The sequence below is a fragment of the Lissotriton helveticus genome, chromosome 6 (genome assembly GCF_964261635.1).
Source record: "Lissotriton helveticus chromosome 6, aLisHel1.1, whole genome shotgun sequence".
NCBI classification, from domain to species: domain Eukaryota; kingdom Metazoa; phylum Chordata; class Amphibia; order Caudata; family Salamandridae; genus Lissotriton; species Lissotriton helveticus.
In genome coordinates this window covers 1099688419-1099713571 of record NC_136067.1, presented here as the reverse complement: position 1 = coordinate 1099713571, position 25153 = coordinate 1099688419, and the positions used below count along the sequence as shown (strand labels likewise).

The window sequence follows — 25153 nt, the reverse complement described above, 5'->3', positions numbered from 1 at the left end:
TTTTACCTTGTTGATAAACCTGGGAAATGCAGCTGAGGTTTGTGCAAATACTGCAGAGACTGTCTTTTCTTAAATATTTTATTATCTCAGTCTTGGAAGAAGTGGACGGTGTGTGAATGCACACGTTCCCTATTGACAGCCCAATTTAGAGTCTGAAATTGTAAACAAAAGTTTGGAATAGTTCTGTAACTGAGACAGTTTTGTTGCACACATGATTCTGCCATTCACATAGGGGTGGGCGGCAGGGGCAAACTCCTACATGGCGGAGTCAGAGTTTTTTTTACTGAACTCTGTGATCCCAGCAGAGCCTGGAGTTGGTAAAACTCTGCAAACTCCGTAGGCGGAGCAGAGTCCACTGCCAATCCCTAGTTTTAGAACATAGAAAATATACACAACTTTTTGTTTTGAAAAACACAAGGTGTGATGTTATATTTACTGTAAGATTTTTAAAGTACAGGTGCATATTTTAACTTACATATTGGATGTTGTTTTTACTTTGTGTTAAATGTGGAATTTTGTTTTGCAGGTCGGATGGTGTTATTTTTGGGATATATCTCTTTTGTTGTAGTCTGCTGCGATACCAATTTTGTTAGTTGCTTAATTTTTTAAACAAAATTTAGCAAGGTGTTTGTTTGGTTTACTATTCTTACTTTCGAGATGGTCTATTGGAATTTCATGTAATTTGGTGTCTGTGTATTTGTTTTCTTTTTTTTGTGCATTTTTCATTTTTTTGTAGAGGATGCACGTGCAATTTGGAAAAATAAAAACGAATTATAATTCAAATTATTTATTATCTTAAAATACATTTAGTTATTTAGTAATTTTGCTAGCTTTCATTTAGTGTCAGAATTACTTTGTTTGAAGTATTTAGTGAATTGTTGAAGTGTTAGAGTCTTCATTTGTACGTTTACAATCTGGTAGAGTGATGCTGTTCTGCTGTAATCATTTTTTAGGAAGCATTTTGCTCTAGGTATTCGTGCCCTTTTCATACTGTTTGTTCATTAGAAAATAATTTCAAATTGTTAACTGTTTTTAAGTTTAATTCTACTACCTTGTTGGAGATTAGTTCACATTTTTTGTATGCATATGGTTAACAGCAATTCGTTTTTTTTATTTATCTAATGTATATTAATTTTATTTGAACATATTTGTATAGGAGTCTATAAAGTAATCAGCATTTTGTCTGCTTTCTTCCGAATTATGTTGATCTATTGTTCGATATTCGTTTTCATGATTCTTGCTATGTTCCTTTTTTAAAGTATAGGTGAAATTTGCTATTTCTTTATTTTTGCTCACAATATGGTTGTATTGTGCATATTTATTTCCATATTTTTGTATTGTTATTTGTGTGCATACTGTTTATGTACAGAGTCACAACATTAATATTTTTTATATTTTTTGGCAATATTTGTGTACGTCAATATTGTATTTTTCAACATAGTGTCCTATAGCCATTGATAACTGTTCGTTTGGGGAACACACAATTGAAGGTTTGGATCTTAAATGCAATCCAAGTGTACAACGTTCTCCACCAACAAAACCTCTGGTTTTAGATTGAGGTGTTTGAGACAATCAGATCTTAACTGATGAAACAGCTTCATGTTACACATCAGTCATTGCCCTCAAAGTGTAATAAAAATTATATTTGATCAAATTATGAATAGTGCACTCTGTGCTCCTTAAAACTGTTTCTGTGCATGATATCTATGAGCAGGTATGTTACCTGCAATTATTGGTAATAGGAGATCGTGATGCAAAATTACCTGCCCAAGAGAGTTCGGGTACACAGGGGGGAGTGGGTGTGCGGGGGTCAACCTAATTTGTGGCATATAATCATGGAACAGTGATCAAATTAACTTTTTTATGGTTTGCATCCAGTTGTGCAAATGTTGCAGGAAGACATGGTCCGTCATGTCGAATCACGTGACCAGGTCTCTGAGTAGTTGCTTGTTTGTTCTCATCAAGAGAAGCAATGATCATTTCCGTCTCTTGTTGTGGTCCCTCTACCTCAGGACATTCAGATTGCCTGTCATAAAGTATGGTATATTGCCACACACAGGCCTGCAGATTATGTTTTCCTAACTACTTGAGGATCTGAGTAACGAATGGCAAGTTATATGTTGGTCTGTATTTAGGTCTGAACTGTAGGTCTTTTGAATCTTTGATGGGTTTTTTCAGAAGAATGGAGACATCTGTATGATATATTAAACTGGGTAACTAGCTGTGATGTAGGGAGATGTTGATGGTATTAGTCTGATCTTAAGCCAGACTTAAGTGATTTAGGTTTTGCTTTTTTACAAGCCTTGTAAATGTTTATAAACTCCTAATATCTGTCATGGAACAAAAAATAACTGTCTTATAATCACACCAATGTGGGTAGCGACTAGTATGACTAAAGTGCATGTGACTGGTAAAATCCTATGCTGCCACTGTGTAAGTACTAGCATGATCAGAATTTAGAAAGCATACTGAAGAATGTTATAAGGCATGGTATATATATTTGACCCAGACAAAGGCTCTTGGCCGAAACACGTAGGTCAGTTTTTCAATAAATGCACATGCACTTTGCTGGTGGAAATGCAAATGAAAAAGAAAATGAAAACCAAAAACCTTGATCAACCGCCTGGCTGCGTCTGTGCCATCTTCCTGAGTTTGTACGTTGTTACTGCCGTGGTGAATGTGGAGGGCAGTAACCGGGCATCCCATCATATACCGATATATTATATATATATATATATATATATATATATATATATATATATATATATATATATATATATATATATATATATATTACCTACTGGCGTTAGCCAGTAGGTATATATAGTTAGGATTGTTTTCCATAGGGAAATCGCAACATTCTATTGGGAATAACTTTGGCGCCGGTTGAGGAATCTTCCTGAAATTTTCCTTAACTTTGCCTCGCGGCGCTCCGCTCCTTCCCTGAAAGTTTACGGGGGATTTGTCAAGCGGGGGCCGAGATAAAAGGGGGGTCCCAAAACGTGTTTTCCCCATGTTAATTTCCATAGGGCGGTTGGACTCACTTTTAGCCCGAACGGCTGAATGGTTTTCCACCAAACTTGGCAAAATTGTAGGGACTGGTAGCCCGATGTGCCTTTGCTATGTCTCAAGATATGTGCTCCAGTGGTTTTTACGAAAATTAACTTTGAAAAAATATATATTGGGCTACATTGGGCTATATATATGTTAGAGCCCAAATGTAGCCCAATGTAGCCCAATGTAGCCCAAAGATGGCCACCAGAGACAAAAAAAAACAAATGTAGCCCAAATATCAGCCAGATGTAGCCCAACTATAGCCCAATGACAGAATGTCCCAGAGTGTTCTAAAGAACAACTAGAACGCTAACAGTCTTACTTATGACAAAAGTATGGCACACCTGAAGTCATCTTGATTGGAATAAAGTGGTAACACTTAATACATTTAATTTGAAAAGGAACAAAATGAGGGGTTTCATTTTGCCATAGAAATTTTATATATATATATATATATATTCACTGAAAAAACCATAGGTTACACACCAGTTATAGTTAGGAATTAGCATTTAAAAAACCTTTGAAATTCACTGAAAAAACCATAGGTTTCACACCAGTTATAGTTAGCTGGAAATTTTACTCGCATAAAACCATTGAAATTCCCACGTTATAGTTAGTTGGACTCCCTATAACTTGCACGTCTGCAATGCACTGCTGATGACATCACATATTACATCACTCATGCATATATTTAAATATTTAAACATTACTCGCTAATATATGTATTCACTAAGAAGATACACTTAATAATCCAGTTAACCAATCAATTTTTTTTTTTAAAACACTGAAAAAAACCATAGGTTTCAGGCCTTATATAGTTAGGAATTAGCATTTAAAAAACCTTTGAAATTCACTGAATAAAACATAGGTTTCAGGCCTTATATAGTTAGGAATTAGCATTTAAAAAACCTTTGAAATTCACTGAAAAAACCATAGGTTTAAGGCCTTATATAGTTAGGAATCAGCATTTAAAAAACCTTTGAAATTCACTGAAAAAAACATAGGTTTCAGGCCTTATATAGTTAGGATTTAGCATTTAAAAAAACCTTTGAAATTCACTGAAAAAACCATAGGTTTCAGGAGTTATATAGTTAGGAATTAGTTTTTAAAAAACCTCTGAAATTCACTCAAAAAACTATAAGTTTTAGTGGTGTTATAGTTAGCTGGACATTTTACTCATACAAAACAAATGAAATTGCTCCTATATAGTTAGTTGTACTAACTATATTTCGCGCACCCGCAATCCACTGCTGATGATGTCACATATTAGATCATTCATGACATGGTCAGTGACATCACCGATGACATCTCAAATGACATCACTGATGACATCATCCACGTGACAATCACATACACCTTTTCATACACTATTACAATTTTTCATCACTGTTAGTAAAATACAGAGTATCATATTTAAATCCATTGTCACAGCAATACAAGTAGCTAAAAATCCACTCAGTGATTCATAGATGTATACACACATCTAATCACTTACCTATGGATTCACTCATACATGCTGTCAATGAACAATAGAACACTATCAAAAATACTTATACATCTATATCGACATTAAACAACAGCACGCATCCTATTCACATATGAAGTCATCCTACTCACTTATGCAAACAATGGATCATACTTACATATTTACTTAGCAAAACACTTATACAAACACCACTTCTATTCATTTAGATAGTAAGTCATACTTAGTGAATTATAAAATCATTATTACAAGTATACAGTTATCCATACAGTCACTCACACAATCATTGTGTCTTATGTATACTTATTTATATACAAGAACTGACACATACACTGCCTTTTATTTTTCTAGTTTGTTGGACCAGTACCTTTGAGAAATATATTTGCTCATCACCACACCCATAAAGAGATTCCCTCACCCAAACTGTTAGAACATGTAATTTTAACTTCATATATCTACTGAATCAACTATTCACACATCTTTGGACAGTCACACACCCCCCACCGAACCACACACACTTTCACACTCCCATACAAATACTCAGTTAACTAATCAATAACTAATATAGACTTTCACATAGCTAGTAACCAACTGTAGAATCAGTTTACACAACAACTGACAAAGTGATACAGATATTCACACAGTTTAGTCACTATCCACTATATTTAGTGAGACATTATAAATTGGTCAAGTAAACAGTCAATTACACTGCTACTAAATCCTCCATCCAAATATTTATTTATATATATCCACTCATTCTTCAACGTAAATTGCTATATATATAATGCATATTTAAATAACGAAGCAAACCACATTCACTGGATGATGTCATCAGTGATGTCATTTGAGATGTCATCAGTGATGTCACTGACCACGTCATGAATGATCTAATATGTGACATCATCAGCAGTGGATTGCGGGTGCGCGAAATATAGTTAGTACAACTAACTATATAGGAGCAATTTGATTGGTTTTGTATGAGTAAAATGTCCAGCTAACTATAACACCACTAAAACTTATAGTTTTTTGAGTGAATTTCAAAGTTTTTTAAAAAACTAATTCCTAACTATATAACTCCTGAAAACTATGGTTTTTTCAGTGAATTTCAAAGGTTTTTTTAAATGCTAATTCCTAACTATATAAGGCCTGAAACCTATGGTTTTTTCAGTGAATATATATATATATATATATATATATATATATCACAGGACACTCCTCCAACAAGTAAAGAAGCAGGGGCCACAGCGGGGAATTAGTTGGAAGCATTTATTTCGAAGTGCTGGCATAATGCATTTCGGCCGAATTTCGGCCTTCCTCAGACGCCATAATCATTGCTGGAGATTCTTTCACCCATATATGTATCAGCCTGCCACAGTTCAATTGGCTGTGAATCGCCACACCCCCTCCTGTAGTCACTGCACACCAATTGTGATTCGTAGGAACCACAAGTCCCAGAAATCATAGTCCAGGTAAGTGCTGCGCAGGGAGTGTCCAAAGTGGTTATGACGAAGTGCAGGGAAAATGAAGGTGAAATAAAATCAATACCCAGTAGCTGTATTTCGCAGAAATGCTTCCTCCGGTCCCCTGACGTTCCAGACCCTCCAAAAACGAAAGTCAGCCAAGCAGGGGTCAAGAAGACAGTGCTTTCTATACCTCCGTGCAGTCACGGACCGCAATGCAGCCTCCCTGGATTCCTTTGTATGGAGAGGCGGGCCCTGGGCCCTGGGCTTTCCAACACCTTGGAAAATAAAGAAGCCGCCGAAGCAGAGACTCCTGAAAACTATGGTTTTTTTAGTGAATTTCAAAGGTTTTTTTAAATGCTAATTCCTAACTATATAAGGCCTGAAACCTATGGTTTTTTCAGTGAATATATATATATATATATATATATATATATATATATATATATATATATATATATATATATATATATATATATATATATATATACAGCTCCAAACATCCTCCAGGATTCCTCCTGTAACAGATTTGCAGCACTCACGGGGGTAGTTTTTCAAGAATGTTTATTCAAAAAACCGTTGGCACATCAAAGACGCGTTTCAGCGTTTTGCCTTCATCAATTTGCTTCACAGTTCGCGCCACGGCCATACGTATAATTTATGCGTCACATGATTGTTGACATAACCATAGAAAGAGGACTGTTTGAGTTCATGTTTAACATTATTAACACGCTTCCATATTGCAGTGTCAAATGTATCCAGACGTGATTAATACCGCAAACTTAAATAATCTCAAAGGCATACAGTATAAAGCGTTCCAACTCATTTTACCACATTTCGACGTCATATTTCGCTGAATGGGTTAATACAGCCCTAGATGGGCACACTCTACATACATATGTATTATATGGTACTTGCAATCATGCCCTGAATGGGCTCCCTGCAATACAGTAATACCGCTTTATGAACTCAATACTAATTCAAGTCTATTCAAATTCTATGTTACAATTCATCATGTTCTTGAATACTTATACACATTGTCGAGGAACCAGAACAAAAGGAAAAAGAAAGAGAGCAAACACGTTAATTACAGAATCATACTCTTACACTCCTAACCTAGATGAACAGCCAATTCTTCATGAACATTTAGACCCTTCGGCCTCTTACTATGTAAGTCAATAATATACAGCGACTTTAGCCGCCTTAGTTTCTGGAGTCGATAACCCCCTCTTATGCTCACGGGGACACTATCTAAGCATATGTATGTCAACAGATCCCTGTTGCGTCCATGTATTTTGTCGAAATGTCTCGCAACAGGATAGGTCGCATCTGCATTACTTATGGCTCGCATATGTTCTAATATGCGAATCTTAACTGGATGAGTGGTGCTCCCACTATACCTCAACCGACAGGGACATGTTAAGCAGTATATTGCATACGGTGTCGTACAGGTCAAGAATTTCTGTATTTTTCTAGGTGTTGTTAAACCTGGGATCTTATAGGATAAAGTGCGTTTACTAAATGTGCACGCTTTGCAGCGGCCGCACGGATAAAACCCATTTAATTGTTTCAATGGTGGTTGTTTAGTGTGGTCATCATGGTGGCTGTGTACTAGGTGATCCTTCAATGCCCTAGCTTTTCTGAATGTGACCAATGGATTTGGTGGCAGATCTTGTCTAATCACTTTGTCAGTCATTAGAATGTTCCAATTTTTTCTTAAGATCCTTTTCAGATCACCCGCATTCTCTGAGAATGTCGTAATCAGTTTAAAAGCACTGTTTCCTGCCTCTTTCTTCTTGGTTTTAAGTAGATCACTTCTCCTTATACCATTCACTTTCCTCAAGGCTTGTTCTAGAACCTCGTCTTTATAACCTCTAGGCTCGTGACCAAGAGAAAGTTTTTTCTCGAAACGCGTCGAGTGGAGCTGAAATAAAGAGCTCGTGATTCTGCAATAAGCTGGCCTGGACATTCCTTTTTTACCAAAAGTGTGGATGCAAGTTTGGAGATATATATATATATATATATATATATATATATATATATATATATATATATATATATATGTATATATATATATATATATATATATATATATATATATATATATATATATATATATATATATATATATATACATACACATACACACACCCTTCAACCCAAGTCCTCATTTACAACATTTTGGCACAGGGCCGTGCCACAGGGCTCCTTGCTGTGCTGCCCTGCATCAAAAGAAAATGGCAGGAATGCACTGTATCTATGAGATGCGGAGCATTCCTGTCCACTTTCACTGTGCTGGCGCACAAATGGCTGCCTTGCGCCAATGCAGGCACCCTTGCACCATTATGCAAGGGTGTCCGTGTTGTAGGAATGATTGTTTGTGTGCAGTAAAGGACACCTTCCTGTACAAAAGCAAACACTGGAGTAATTTTCCTCTTCATATATGTGCTGCTGAATGTCTCCCCGGCGCAGTGTGAGGAAATGCAACGGCGTGCGCTGCATTGCCAGCTTACACCACATCTACATGGCCATGACAAGCCACACAGGGTGGCTTTCGCGGCCTTGTAGATATCACTCTGCTCCTTCTGGTGGCACACGGGGCTTGTAAATAAGCCCCCCCCAGTATTTAGAGAGACTTAAGTGGATGTGCATGCTATGCAATTACTGCTAACACAACACAGCATAACATATCATGTAAGGTCATATGCAGTGCATTAGGGCTTGTGGAGAAGTGTGGCTCAATGGTTAGAGCGGCAGACCTTGATGCAGAGCTCTGGTCTGGGACCAGGGTTCAATTCCCGCCTCGGCGGGTCTCTGGCTCAAATTCCTCTGACCGGATATTCTCGCCTCAGCGCCTATTCTAATCATGGGTCCCACGCTGCAACTCTGAGCAATAGCTTGCTTAATCTCCACAATGGCCCCAACAGCGCGAGGATGCCTGGTTTCACCATGGGGGTGCCCAGGAGTGGACACTTCACAAGGAAAACCAGGAAGGGTTCCTTAGCGGTATGAGTACAAGTGCCGGGAGACCCTGTCCGGGTAGCTGCGCGCTATACAAGTACAAAAACATTTACAACAACAACATTAAGAAGGTTTTGCTGCTGTTTTAACTGGCAGAATATTGGACTTATTGGGTTGAGAAATATTACAGTAACTCACCTTTAAATTAAGCTTTGTTCTGCAATTTGTATGTTATGGTGTAAATATGGGGCAGTCTTTTCACTTAGTGATGATCTAAAACACAGCTATACGTTTTCAACGAATATTATGGGTTGTAATTATATTTTAAGACAATTCATAATAACGCATCTCACGAAAAACATACTAGAGGCTGATAACCATGTTTACTATATATGTGTTATACACATATAAACACATTGCAAAGACGAAGATCATTAACTGCATGATCTACTGAGGTAACCTCAAACAAACCTACAACCTTCATCTGCCAACAATTTTACTGATTGCCTAGGATACACACAGTGCACAATCTATGATTACTGCATGCTAAGAATGTACCTCCCAGGTAAGACCAAAGACATGCTTGCATTCTTTAGCAGCGTACCATATTTATTTCATACCTTTGGTACATACAGTGCACTGTATGCAGCCATGCATGCACCACTCTGATACAGTAAATGATGTCAGGGGACCATTTAGCTGTGAACCATGCCTCCTGTTTGTGTGTGGTACAAGGCAATGTTTTGCACTATGTATCTCTCAAGTGTACAGGTTCAAAATATATTTTAAATAACTTAACTTAACATTATTTACTATGGGATTTTATTTCAATTCCCAGTCTCCATTATTTTCTATGGGAGTGTGTTGCAGCACCAGTGGTTAGCCATATGTGTTGTGGACTTACTATTGTTTTTTAACAGAAACTTAAACTCCGGTTTTGTGAATAGTTAACCTACTCAACATTGTAAATAACTCAAATATTGAAAGTTACCTTTGTAAAAAGGAACTAACAGCCTGATTCATCAAGGGGCCGTTTTGCGAGCCCCTAATAGCGATTCATAGCGAATCGCTATTAAGGACTTGCAAAACGGTATTCATGTAGGAATTGCTAAATAAATAGCGATTCCTACATATTCCTTATTTGCGAGTAGCAATTTGCTACTCGCAAATAAGGAATAACTCCCCATTCATTCCTATGGGCCAAAAGGCCCATAGGAATGAATGGGGAGTATCCCTTATTTGCGAGTAGCAATTTGCTACTCGCAAATAAGATAGCGATTTAAAGGGTGCCAGGGGTGTCCAAAGGACACCCTGTAGCACCCCTTAAATGCACATTTGAACAGGTGTTGCGCACACACATGTCCAAAGGACATGTGTGTGTAACATGCAAAAGAAAAAAATGCACTTAAGTGCTTTTTACACTATTTTCGCAATTTACCACCAAGTCAGACTTGGTGGTAAATTGCGACCAAATATTGCAATTTCGCAATTTCTAATTGGTTGATGAATTGCATTTAAGGAATCTCTATTAGAGATTCCTTAAATCCAATTCCTCGCAAATATGCGAATTCTTAAATAGCGATTTTTGCATTTGGGATGATGAATCCCAAATGCAAAAATTGCACTCGCAAAAGGCAAGATTCTGAGAATCTTGCCCTTTGCGAGTGCAATTTAGCTTGATGAATCAGGCTGCAAGTGCTCGATGTTGATGTTGTTCGGAAGGCCTCTGAATTGGATTTGGCTTTCCCGGATCCAATTCATAGCCCTTGTTCATGACCAAATCGTACACAGGTCCGAACAACCAAGTATGATGCGAAGATCGTGGTATTAACCTGGGCTTCTATGGGAATTCGCAAGGGCATATTATTAAGCGCATTATCGCTGCTTTAGCGGCAGTTTCCTGCCGATAAAAGCGGCGATAATGTATCGCCCTTTCTTTATAATATGGCCCACAATTACTCCAACTAGTTTAATAAAAGTGAACTAATAAATGAAACGCCGCATTAGCATGCTTTCACTTGTTCGGAAAATGCACCTCTCTACTTGGAGCTGAATGTCGGCTTTGAAACACCATGGCAGCAAACATTACAGAGACCACCTCCTACTAGGTCATTATGGACACTGATTCCAGTTAAAATCCGAATTCATTCTGGGTACTGTAGTAGTATTCTGATTCCACTTAACTGATGAGACTTACACACTTAAAAACAATGGATTGTGTGTCAAATGTTCAGCGCTGGAGCAAGTGTCCACAATAACTTGGATTTTCACCTTCACCCAGGCAAAGGCATAGGCCCATCCAGGACCAATTTATTCACAGATTTGATTTTTCTCATAAAGTACCCTTTTAAAGTTGAAGAACCTTTTCAAATACCTTGAATATCCTTATCCCAAATTAAATTAAAAACAGAAAACATGCTGAGTAACTGCCATTTTGGAAATCACATCCTTACCATCACAAGAACGACCATCCGTGGAGACCACAAAGCCTTCTTCACAGATGCACTGGAAGGATCCCTCTGTATTTAGACATTCCCCATTGGTAGAACAGAGTGGTGAGAGAGTGCATTCATTGATATCTGATAGATACAAAAAGAAAAACATGAACAATATATCCATATTCACAATTGCCAGTGCAACCCACCACACACTGCTGTTGTACTTGTACAAGTTCCTCACGTCGAAGGGATGCTTCAAGAGAAATAGAACACACAAGCGAGCGACCCACACTTACCCACTATTAAAGAGTAAATACTGCAACCTGTTACGGAAGTTCATTCCTGATAAGGAGTCTGGAGAACTGTACGGACCAGCTCCACAGGTTGAACTTCCTACAAGTGTGACCAGGATAAACAGCAACACCTAGTTTGTTTTTCACATTCTGCTTGTTTCTACAGGCTCCTAATTTAGTCAAAAAGGAATCAAGAATCATAGATATCAGTGATATTGTCATGCCACTCACTTTGGTTACCTCGGGAAGCCTGAACAAAAGCTCTTCTCTCATAGCCCTAAAGACAATAACTTATGCAATTGCTTGTTGATCCATCTCAAGTTTAAGCCACTATGTGGTCCTGATGTTCACATACACCTGGGTAAACCAATACAAGTGAAAAGCAGATGTGACTAATAAACCTAAGGCCAACAAATACCATGGTCACAAAAGATTAGCCTTAAAGCAGTAAACAACACTACTTATGATTAAATAAGTGATAGCGGACTAAAGATGGTTGAATCTAGTGGAAGAATTTTCCTGCTACAAATTCAATCAGAAACTTTCATTGTGGTAAAGTGCATAGAGTTTAATAATACGACTACTTGCCACATACTTTTTCCAAACATAGCAGTAGAATACTAAATAAATCCTGTCTTAGAAAATGAGGGCACATTTCTTACCTAAGAATGATTGAAAATGAATTGCATTGGCATCAGCATTTCCAATAGTTGTCAACATTGACAGAGTTTGAAGTAACATCGTAAATGATTAGCTATCATGTGACAGAGCTATTAGCACTAAGAGAGTGTTCTCACTGCACCAACATTGCAGGTAATCTTGATATTAGGGTAGAACTTGTTTTAAGGATAACAAAAATTAGACCAACAAAGGAACAATTTCATCAGTGGATATGATTTGGACATCCCAATACTCAATGTCAATATACAAATGACTTAAGGCATGTTTCATCTCCTTGTAGTGTGCTCCTAGAATTAGACATTGTGATATGAAAGGAGAGGGGAGAAGCAGGCACAGCAATATGATTTCACCTCGAAGAGTGTAGTGAAGGCATTAAAAAGTCTCCCTGCAGAATGTATGGTGTGCCACTCCGTGGAAGGATATGTTATGTTCTGCTGTTATATGTTCTGCTGTTCTCTTAAGTAAAAGGGAGATTTATAACATACTACATTTCACACCAAGGTAGCTCATTAAAGAGAAAATATAAGGACTCTAGGGCCCTGATTATGAGTCTGGGGAGCAGAATAACCGTATGGCATTCAGCTCCATCTGATTAAGAGTTGGCTGGTGTCCGCACATCTGTTTTTCTCAGGTTCAGAACACGGGTCCTGAATTACCAGGCAGTAATTTTGACCGGAAATATCATTAGGTTTTGGCCGCAACAGCCAAGCCTCAGTCCCCTGCAAGAACTTAGATTTCCCTTCCCTCTACTGCACCTCATGCTCTACCCTGAGGCAGAAGCTTACATTTAACATCTGCTCAAAGCAGGTGGTAAATGCATATGTTAAATCCCATTAAACTGTGAATTCAGTGCGTTTTTTGGCTGATAAATTCTGTCCCACATGGCAATTTTATGTTCCACAGGACTTTCTTTGTAATTGTCCAGCAGTAGCATGGATTTACTGCATGGAAACAGCAAATTTGCGTACAAACTTTCCACCCCACCAGTTCAGTGCATCTCGAAATCAGGGCTTAGGAAGAGACAATGAGGCCTTAAAGAAGGAATGTGAGGAATGGGTGGTAAAGGCAGCATAGAACGGTGGCGGAAGCACAAGAAGGCCTCATTTAGAAAGAGCATGGGAACAAACACAGCAAAGTAAGAAAAATATCATGGGGCAGAAAAGGGAAAACAGCACTTGGTGGTATATGATTTGTAGTATGACTGGTTTCTAAACCATAAGTAAACAAAAAGAGAATAGATTGAGTAACTACAGAAATATTTACAGGAGATTTTGCTGGAGTGTGTTAGGTGCTCTATTCCAATTCTTTCATAAAGGCAAGTTCTACCTTGAATATTCAGTTCTCGTTCTGCAAACTTTGTTTGAAGCTCATGGAATTCTGAGAGACACAAAGGCATGTAAGCACTAAAACTCTGATGGCAAGTCTGCTGAAAAGAGTAATCTGTAGGTAATCTTGGGGTCTAGTCACAATGCATTGCAGAGGTTTATGACTATATACCTAATTCACAGAAGTGTCAGGTCTAGCTGAGGTACGGTTATAATGTTCATAAATTTCTAAGCGTATCAAAGTTTTCCTAACACAACATTTTGAGAGTTTCAATACTGCAGGGAATCCACATGCACATGATTAGAGCAAGTGTATAGATAGAATAGTTAAGAAATTTCAAGTATAAATAATTCTACTTTTAACTTCATGTGGAAAACCTTTTTCCATGTGCAGTCTTCCTTTCCTTTACACATGGATTTCCTGGGAATCTCCAGACGCTTTCAGCACCACACAGTACTGGTTCATTCAGGTGCACATTTAGAAGCACAGACAAAAGCATAATCCATCTTCGTAGGAACTGACATCATTGCATTTCCCATCATCTAACTGCCAAGGAAGTAATATCACTTTATTTCCTATTATCCATCTGCACAGGAAGTTAAATCACTGGTTTCCTGACAAATTGTCTTTAGAAGAATAAGCCAAGCAAGAGGACTTTGTTTCTAAACATCCATCTTCACAGGAAGTGACACCACTGCATTTTGCATCACTCATCTACACAGGAAGCAACATTACTGGCTTTCCCATCATCCATCTGCACCGGAAGTGACAACAATGGTCTCCCGCCTAACCCGACATCACAGACCTCATCACCTATCAGATGTTTGATGACCTTTACATCACAGAAACATGGCTCACAACCGCATCTTTCCGCAACATAGACATCCTTCTTCCCACAAGCTCTAGCATCAAATGTGTGGACCATGAACATCAGAAAGGAGGCAGCCTCACTGTTATCCATAAATCATGTTGGTCCTGCTTCCTAGGCAAACTAGTAATACTCAACTCCATGGATTTGCTTACATGCTATATCCCACACTCTGCAACTCAATCCACCATCTTCTATTTTATAAACAGGCCTCTCGGGCCAAGCAATGACTTAATTGATGAATTTGCAGATCCCGTCTTGGGTGACTTCAAATCCCAGACAACAGAAGCTCAAAAAAGAGGAGACACCTTTTTCAACATCATTGATACACTCAACATTGTATAGCATGTCACACAACCAACACACTCCACTGCCACATTCTCAACCTTGTCTTTTCAAGTTCTCCAACAACACAATGCAAACCACCCACACCCATAGATGGACCACCGATTTTACCATCCCTAGCTCTATGCTCAGCATCCTACCAACAAACCAAGGTCAATAGAAAAGAGAAGACCAAACCTTCAGATTCCGCAAACCTCTTCATTGTAGTGATCTCTCACCCGATGAACTCCAAGTCCAACATCTGTCTAAACAACTTCAACACTTTTTGGGAAAGTTACATGAACACTGCCACCCCAATTATAAAATACGTTATTGACAATAAATGATCAACCCAGACAGGAAACAAAAAGGGAAGAAAAACAGAACTCCAGTGGACTTTTTAATACTGTTGTTCCTCCATGCAACATGCAAACAGCTCATCACATCAGCCAAAGCAAACTATTATACTAACGCCAGCCAGGAATCAACCAAAGAAAGCAGAACGTTGATCAAGACAATTAAGCAATGCATCAATTCCCTGCCGGACCCACCTATTCCTCACTCCACAGAAAAGTGCAATGTGATCAACCCTTTCTTTACTGACAAAATACAGAAGATTCAATTGCACATCGACAACAGCAAGTCTTCTTCATCTCTTACACCCACCCCCTCTGTAGAACACCCTAATGATCAGTCTCCAAAGCGCTATCTCTCCCAGATAACGCTGAAGTACTCAACACCCAAAAAAGCCACTTCTCATGAAGATAATGACTTACCATCACCCTTTATCAAAGCTGTCTAAGAGGAGGCTCTTTTACCTCTACTTATCATGGCCCATTCCTACCTCACTCAAGGCGTCTTCCCAGAAGACAGGTCTGATCCATCCCTTCCTGAAGCAATCTTCACTAGACTCTCATGACTTTGTCAACTACTGGTCTCACAGTAAAATAAGGGGGAGAAGGTATTCTACTCCACTACCCCAATCCTCCAATAATAACCTTAACACACTAAGAGGGGTAGAGAGGAAAAAGGACCTAGACAAAGCATGCAGGGACACACACAGTGTTTGTAAAAGTTGCCCTCACTCACACACAAAATTGTGTGTGACATGCTTCATCATCGGGTCTGCTTACAAAACACCCTGGCCTAGCCACGCAGAGGGTGGAGCATAGGGATGGGGGTAACATAAAACAACACAGACAAACAGAAAACGTTCATATACAGAAGGTGAGTATAAAGTGTTACCAACCCTGACTGGAAAACGTGATAAGGACAAGTGCAGTGGAAGTGATGTTAAAACTGCCTCATGGGTGCTCTATACATTATTTTATTCCGGAGCCCCACAGTCAGGATTAAAAATAGAAAGGGCTGGGTATATCTGTGAGAATTAAGGACTCACATCAGCCCCCCCAAGACTGCTAAAGTCAACATGTTTCGACCGAATTACCCTGTGCCCACATTCGAGGGTCACGCTGATCTTCCTCAGGACTCCTTATCCGGCCCAGTCCACCCTGTTACCCTATTAAGGTTAGTATCCAGAGTAAATAAATGCAGAGGTCCTGTTTTGTGGAGGTATTCCCCTTTAACACAGGACACATTACTGTAAAGATAAAGAACATACAACAGGAGTTATTGCAGAGATCCCTGTTTATGAGACAATGAGTCCTCATTCCATTCACTTAGGGCACTCTTTAAACCTTGTTGTACACTACCCCCTATTACAGCCAAAATAGGCTATGTATGCAGCATCATTGGGTACTACTGAATTAATCTATTCAGTATCCAAGTATCGATCTTTGCTCCCAACAGATTAAAAAACACCCCCCCAGTGATTTCGACAAACAACCTCTCCACATAAAACAGAAACTTTGAGGTAACGTTTTTAACCTCATAGCACACAAGAATTAGCAGCCGACCGCCACACTCACCGAGTCTATTGTAATCCCGGGCTTGCAATGGCAGCGGGTGGGTGAATCTCTGAGGACACAACCTAGGAGGTCGAAAAAGAATGCAGAGAGGACACTATGATCCACCCGTAATTAATGTAGCCCGAAAGCGTCGGACCATGCCCCAAAGTTATTCCTCTGTCATTGATGACAGAGAGAAAACCAGTATAGCAGAGTTAGCCCCCTGCACCCGAGTACAAAGATCCTGCGGTTCCACTTACTGTCCCTTGGACAATTCAAGCCTAATTGGCCGGCCATGGTCCTGCCGTGAAGTTCAACCACGGCCGGCCAACGCTCACATGAAATACTCCACTTCCTGGTCTCCGGGCAAATCATACGGCATCGTGCTCCCCACATGACTGCATACAACATATGATGTCACAGGGAGGAACGCCCCAGGATCGCGAGGGCAAAGAGACGCGAAAGTCGTCCAAACCATGACGGTCACTGGATGTCCAGTACCTAGCTGAAGCTCAACACAACCAAGAGAGAATTAATGTTGTTTACCAAGAAAAATAAACAAGATACAGGAAACTCACCTCTTTAAAGAACACTACATAACAATGCATTAACCAGCCAAACCTCAGCTTCCTCTATTACTTCTGGTTCACTGTATGCTTGTCGTTGACCATGTACAGCACTCCCCTGCCTTTTTGCTATGCATGTGCTGTACAAATACCTCATACATACATGCATACATAAATACAAAAAAGACAATGAAACCTTTGGGTGGTGTCATATCATTTGCAATATATTTTCATTGCTCTCTGAAACTGATGCCTAAATGCTTACACACATATCTGTTAGGGCCTGGTTGTGGGTTGCACAGTACTGTCAGGATGATACATCTGCATGCAAAATGTAAGGTACCATGTACTAACAACGCACTAGGGCCATACAAATATGAGTCAAATCCCATGGAATGAGGAATTATAAAGTGGATCTGGATATACTCGCCGTTAAGCCACACAGAATTCACATGTTTGTGAAATTTTCTTCATACACTTACTACCTGCTTTTGGTACGTGACAAATGTGTGAACAGGTCTCTGTTTGGATTGAGGATGGAGAAAGGTTGTTGTGGGGAGTTGGGGAGGAAAAAGGCAGGGGCTTTAAATGCTTCTCCTGCCCAAACATAAATGGGGGGGGGGGGTAGCTTGGCTGCTGTTGTAGTCAAAGTCTCATGCAATTTTACCAGGCAAAATTACTGCCTGGTGAAATTGGGTCTGGGGGTCCGGCACCCAGGAAAACTGGGTGCGGATCACCATTTTACTTATGCTTGTCAGAAAGTGGAATATTATCTGGGGAGGATGGTAGTCCACCATAAGTAATAATGGCACTATTCTTGCTGGGTCCAGTAAAGGTTTCTGTAATTCAAATCATCTGGCAGCGCTACTCGACGGAAACACCCTGGGCTGCCGGGTGCAGCTGCGTCCATCTCAAACGGCCCAACTTCACCATACAGGATCTGGACAACTGGGGAGCACCACCAGAGGGGGCACTCGCTGCACCACTGAACACTGCTATACCGCTAGAACGGGTAAGACTGAGACCGGGTATTTGGGCCCCGGCGGACTTGCTGCTAACAGTGCTGAGGCACCATAGACACTTTTGACTAAGTTCCTAAACGGTCAGAAGGAAGAACTCTTGAGTATGGCATAATAGTTTGCATTCCCTAATGTGGTCACTAGTAAATGGGGAATAACCATGAAGGGGAGGGTGGGACAGAGAGTCACCTGACAACCACTAGTGCAATGGCCTCATGGAGTATATGTTATTGCATTACAGTGTCGCATCTCTTTTCATGTATAGAATTAGAAATATAATACAACTTTTTCTTATAAAAGCAAGTTTTTGACTGGATATTGATTTATTGTGTGTACTGTTTGCATTTTGAAACTGACTCTAACCCGACCCGAGGGAGCCTTGACTGCTCAAACACAGCTACCACTGAGAATTAAGTGCAGAAGGGATACTTGACTCAGTTGAGCTAGATCCATAGAATGGTGTTCCCTGGGACATCAGGAGTAAAAGGTCTCAACCACCACGGTTGAGCTCAGTAGCCCGTTCAACAAAAAGAAAAGCATTTAAAGACGCCCACTGTGTGAGCATGCACATCTGCACAGGCAAAGCCATCATGAAATGGTCAAGACCATTTTAAGTGGTCACCCGCTCATAGAATGACAGCCAGTCAAAAACTAGCAAGGTTTCTGAGGGTGTAGTGTGGCAAGAGGATGATGGGATTCTGTGAAATTTAAGACGATGAAAAAATAGGAGTATAAAAAGAGAGGAGCAAATGGCAGAACAGAGAAAGAGAGACTAAATAGTCTCTTACAAACACTGCAATGCATGAGCTGACATCAGCAGTAGAAGGATAAAGGAAACAAACACTGTGAGAAATAAATGCTCCTGGGCAGGACGAACACAAGAACAGAGAGCAAAGCTATTGAATTAGGAGCAACGAAGTGAGACAGACAACAAAGCCATCCAACAATCATATCATAAGAAAAGGGCTGACCCACATCCCGCTCTATGTATATGTAACATATTGGAAACAATAGGTCACCAACAGAGAAATATTGCTGTCTGAGGCCGAGACCTAAAGAAAAAATAGAACCATATGCGCAAGACCAATTTGCAGCCCATATGCTCAGCATATGCTGAATTCCTTAAAGTAAAGATAATTTGGTTGCAAATCTGGGCCAAACATCAAAGCATAGGCACATTTTACTTGAGAAGTTATGTAAACGGTCCTGAATTGCACTCTATGCTCTGAAATCCAATTGCTCCTCCCCCCAAGAAGAATGTTGCTGGAAATAAAGGTAACAGTCCACTATGAGAGCCAGTAATGTTTGGTTCTCAACAGAAAGAATAACTTGGCAATGGAAAACATGAGGTGGCAATCTAAATCCTGCTACCAATTTGAGTCTGCCATGGCCACTTACATGTCAATTTGAGCTCACTCAATCAATGTACATTTTCCTGTCTATATTATCCATATTATGAATTTGTTTCTGTCTCAATTGCATTCACTGCAGATATTACAATCAGATGCTTAAATCGCGTGGCAACCCCCCACTCGTTTGCCCTAACCTATATATTTTTTTTCAAAGATGTTTTCTAACTAGTGGAGATGACGCGTCCATTTTATTCACATACTGGGTCTTTCAAAGGTGCATGTGGTCATTTTTCTTTGTCTGGGTTTCTCTTCCGAGAGTTAATATTCTGGAGCATTCAAGAGTCCCATTTTCTTTTTAAACACATTTATGATCTTAACTACGCCTTTTACTTTCTTCCTATTAACATTAAAAAATGCATTTTTGCTTCTCAGAAATGTTTACATATCTTTCAAAAACCAAGATGCACGGGCCCACATTTGCAAAAACATCTTAAAGAGCATTTAAATGCAGTGAATAAAGATAGGTAGTGGATTGTTGGTCCCTCTGTGTTTCCTTTATCGGACAGCGGTATATCTGTATAATAATAGATTTTTAAGGTGTGCAGAACAAATGTAAAGGTTTCACTGATAACTTAGCAAAACTCAAATGATAGAACAAAGCTCCTGGCGTTTGTCAGGTTTTCTTCCAGAGAAGAAACCACACAAAGTTGGTGGTGGCTCTGACAGACGTCTGCTCTTAGGGATGAGTGAAAGTGAGGGGTGGGCGCAGCAGACTGGTCAAAGATGAACTTTGATAGCTATGTTCTCGGTACAGGGAGCTTCGTGTTGCACAGAGCTGCAGCCCGTTGACGACTCGCCTACATTGAAGCTTGCCGTAACTCGTCAAGCAGGGATATGCCCTTAACCCCTTCGACGCTGATGACGAGCTGGGCTCGTCATGGCGTAGCCTCCTCGCACGCTCATGACGAGCCCAGCTCGTCACGTAACATGCGATTTTAAAAATCTCAGCGTACGAGCGGAATTCCGCCCGCACGCATGCGGTTAAGAGATCTAGGCCCAGATGTAGGTAATAGCAATTTACCGAATGGTAAATACCGAATTTTACAGATTCGGTATTTACAATTCGGTAATTGCTATGTAGGTAAATAATTCGGTAAAAATACAGAATCTGTAAGATTCGGTAATTACCGATTCGGTAATTACCGAATCTGTATCTGCCATTGATTCCTATGGGCCTTGAAGCCCATAGGATTCAATAGAAAATACCGATTCGGTAATTACCGAATAGGTAAAATTACCGATTTTACAAGGGGGGCAGGGTGTCACTTTGACACCCTGTTGCACCCCTGTTTCGGGCTTGCGTGCCATGTGACACACATACATGCCCTTAGGGAATGTCTGTGTGCCACATGGCACAGGTGTACATGCACAGATGTGCATGTACACTGGAATTTGTTATTTACCATGGAATAGTATTCCATGGTAAATAAAGAATCGGTAATGGCCTGTAGCCCTGTTTTCAGTGCCACCTACATCTGTATTTATGTGTAAATATACCGATTCTGTATGTTTTGAGGCCCCTACATGCCAATGTCCAAATACCGGTCGGAAACGGCCGAAAACCGGTATTTGGCGACCTACATCTGGCCTCTAGAGAACCAAAAACAAGCCCACATCCACTCCTGAACTCCTCACACGCACATGAGCAGCACAGATGCTTGACCTCGCAGGGCTCGGGCTCCAGCAATAATTCTTGTTAGGAGATCAAACTTCACTCCTGAACATTTCCTATGGGTTATCCTGATCTCACCTGCCACTACCAAGGGCCCCAAGTACTGTGAATAAAGGAAGATGGGTGAGACAGCTGAGGAAGATGAGGAAACCAATTCATCTCCAGCTCCATATATTGTCTGATGTCAGCTTGTTGGAAAATAATGTAACAGGGTGAAACAATGTCACCAGCATAGCTAAATGCTGCCAGCCACACCGGAGACATACGTACGGCTCAATGTCATCAGAGCAAGAACAACAAAGTATTATTAATTGAAACTGCCCCTTTTTAAATGTATTAACAAAGCTTACCACCCTATTTTGTTTGAAAATATTTTCACTTTGATAACTTGTAAGCTCAATTAATATGTATAAGCAATGGATGCTGGATTCCTGAGTACCTAGGTCCTCATTTATGAGGCGTGCGTCACTTTTACGGCGCCGGTGTGTCACTTTTTGCGATGCACCAGTGGCGTAAAAAATGCACCTTGTTGCGCCATATTTACAAAGTGACGCATCTAGGTAGATGCGTCACTTTGTAAACCCCTGCGCCACATTATACCTGCGCCAGGTATAATGTATGCTAGGGGGGCGTATTGACGCAAGAAAGGGTCATGGAAGTGACGCAGTGAAATCTATGAGATTTCACTGCGCCACTTCTAGGACTCAAATGCGTCAAAATCTTGCGCCTACCTCACAGCAGGCGTAAGACTGACGCAAGCCCTTTCACATGGGGCTTGCCCCATGTGAAAGGACACATTGCTGGAGTTGCGTCACTTTTGTGACACACTCCAGCAATGCGTCACTTTTGCGCCTACAGATACGTCATAAATACTGGCGTATCTGTAACTTCTTGCGACATGATGCGTCATACTGTAAATATGACGCATCATTGGTGTCACAAGGAGGGCGCAATGAAAAGTGACGCATCGCTGTTTTCACGCAGCGATGCGTCACTTTTCAGAAATGAGGCCCCTAGAATATAGGCATCTCACACTGCTTACAGCAGGCAAAGATGTATTTAAAACAGCCGTAAGGCCTTCATCTCAAAAAATGTACAGGAAAATATCTGTTTTTGTTATTCAAGAGCACTAATCGCATTACTGGTCTATGGCATTATTCTTGATTTACTTGAGCCACTCAAACACTAGACTTAAAAATACATCAAATAATGCATTTTGAAACATTCTGGAGAGAGGGGTGGTGCAGCGGCCTGTGAGGCTCCTTCAAGAGCACGGGGCTCACGGTTCGATCGCCGGTGGCAACTCAGCCCAGTATCATGTGACTCTGGGTAATAACTCAATTAATCTCCCGGACGGCCCCCAGTGCCTTGAAACCCTCAAGGGGTTGATAAGTTTGCGCTTTACAAATAGCAATTATTTTATTATTCTGCTGCACTCGTCAACTGAAGGTGACCTAGAAAATCCTCTTAGGTACCAATTACAAACTGGGTGATGGTGAAATACTGTTCCACCTGATTATAACTGGCAGAGTGCCCCCGCGCCTGGATGTTCGGGCTGCTCGAAAACTGGGCCTGTATTTACCAGCCAGGCAATCTGACCAGGTCGCAGGCCGGACCTGACCCGAAGGCAGCCCTTTTCCACGCTACTATAGCACGGGAAGCAAAGAATGCTCCCCGCTGCCTCCTACCAGCCTCCCCTTATCCCTGATGTCCTTCCCACACAGTACCCCTTCGATCCCATGTAACAACTGCTTAGAGCAGGTGCTAAATGACGCTGTTAATCCCACAAAAAAGGGATACCGTGCAGAATGTGACCTGGGAAGAATGGATCTGGGTGGTTATTCCACAGTCTGTGGTAATTCATTCATATTAGCCAGTGTAAGGTAAGGGAATATCAGTTTGGAAATATTGCTTCTGGCTATACATTAAATCTTAATCCCGCTGAAGCATAACTGGGGCTTAAAAGCCCTTAAAACAGAGCTAAAATGATTTGGAAAAAAACGAATTTTAAAGTAGATAGTTGTATAGCGAATAAAGGGGTGACAACTCTGAATTGTACCTAACTGTACTCATGAGGGACAATACGTTTTCCCCCAACGCAGGGGCATATTTACAAGCCCCTATCTCCACCACAATGTCTTGACAAGGGTCTTTGACTTATTTACAAGGCAGTGTTAGGCCACTTGGCGTAGTTTAACACTGCCTTGTAAATAAGGCGCTCTTTCACGCTGTATTTAGCGTGAAAGGGGAGGGTAGTGGGTGTTGCGTAGGGCATTCCACCGCAACACCCATCGATTTTAGCACTGCCCCCTATTTACAAGGGTGGCGTAAATAGGAGGCAGTGCAAAATTAAGACCAGGGAAAGCCTGGTCTTAAACAGGCTAAACGAGGGGAAATGCTTTATTTCTCCTCATTTTTGCTGTTTCCATGTGTGCTGCGTTGTGCGATACACATAGAAACAACACATTACCACTGATTGTTTATATGCAGGAAGGTCTCCCTTCCTGCACAAAAACAATTTTAAAAAATGACGTTTTGGAACTTCTATGTGTGCTGCATTAAGAAGCAGCACACATACAAGTTACAAAACACCAATTAAAGATTGCATATAAACAAAATTCCCCTCAACACAGACACCTTGCACTATGGTGCAAGGGTGCCTGCGTTAGCACTAGGCTGCTAAGTTTAGCACCAGCGTTGGGGGAAACCCAGGGCTGCACCATATTCTTGTAAATATAGTGCAGCCCTGCGCTTCTGAAGCGGCAGAGCGCAGCGTTAACCCAAGGAGGCTAACACAGTGCTCCACCACTTCATTGTTAATATGACCCGCAATGTTTTGCTGTAGTTGAAAGTGAATAATAATTTCCTAAACTCAGCATGGCCACTGGAACGAGAGTGTGTATGAAAAGTATGTCTGATGTCAGTTTGCTGTGCTCTTTAATTTTACAAGCCAAAAATAGAACAAGGCCAATTTCCAAAAAAACACTAAACAAATCTAGAATAATACTGTGAAAGGATGTTCGTGATCCTCTCCTAACTGTTTGGAAATGGCAAATATATCTAACTGGGCTGATTAAAGAGGAACATCAGGAAAGTGTACATAACAATTCTGTGCACTAAGAAGTAAAACGAATGCACAGCAGAACCATTATGCTAACCAGCAATGGCAATGCCAATAGGTCTGGATTTAACTGAATGTTGCATCGTAATGTGAAACAAAGCGTGTGGAAACAGAGAACTGTAGAATAATATTGGTATAGGTTAAAAGGCCAGATGGCAGTTGCACTGTCCAGACAGGCATATAAATCAATGTAGGTTAGTGACTGCCTACCTCTGATCTGTGCTGCTGCCAGAGAAAGAAACACCATAAATCATTTAGTTATCCGAGGCACTTTTACAGCATTTCAGTGTCATTTGTGTGCCCCTAAAAAGGCTATTCAGACAAAATAGTGAGTTAAAAATACAGAGTCAAACATCTATTGAGTTTTTTATATTGTGATACACAAATATTGTAATGGAGGTATATCGTTTAAAAAAACGTAGATTTTCTAAGGTAAGTAATATTGATGTCAACAAAATCTATGTTGTTAATATTGTTTACAAAAAATTATTTAAAAAATATAGTTCTATCATTATCTTTAAGCATTTTAGTATATGTTTTAGCTATATATGTTATACATTGTATAATT

At 40.2% G+C, this 25153-nt stretch overlaps 1 protein-coding gene across 1 annotated transcript in view; it reads right to left on the bottom strand.

The window, feature by feature from the left end:
• Positions 1-25153, bottom strand: part of LTBP1 (latent transforming growth factor beta binding protein 1) — a 1223697-nt gene that overhangs the window by 170564 nt on the left and 1027980 nt on the right. The window contains exon 24 of the mRNA XM_078648754.1: positions 11412-11537. Coding sequence (XP_078504880.1) covers positions 11412-11537 — 126 coding nt within the window. The remainder of the gene's footprint in view (positions 1-11411; positions 11538-25153) is intronic.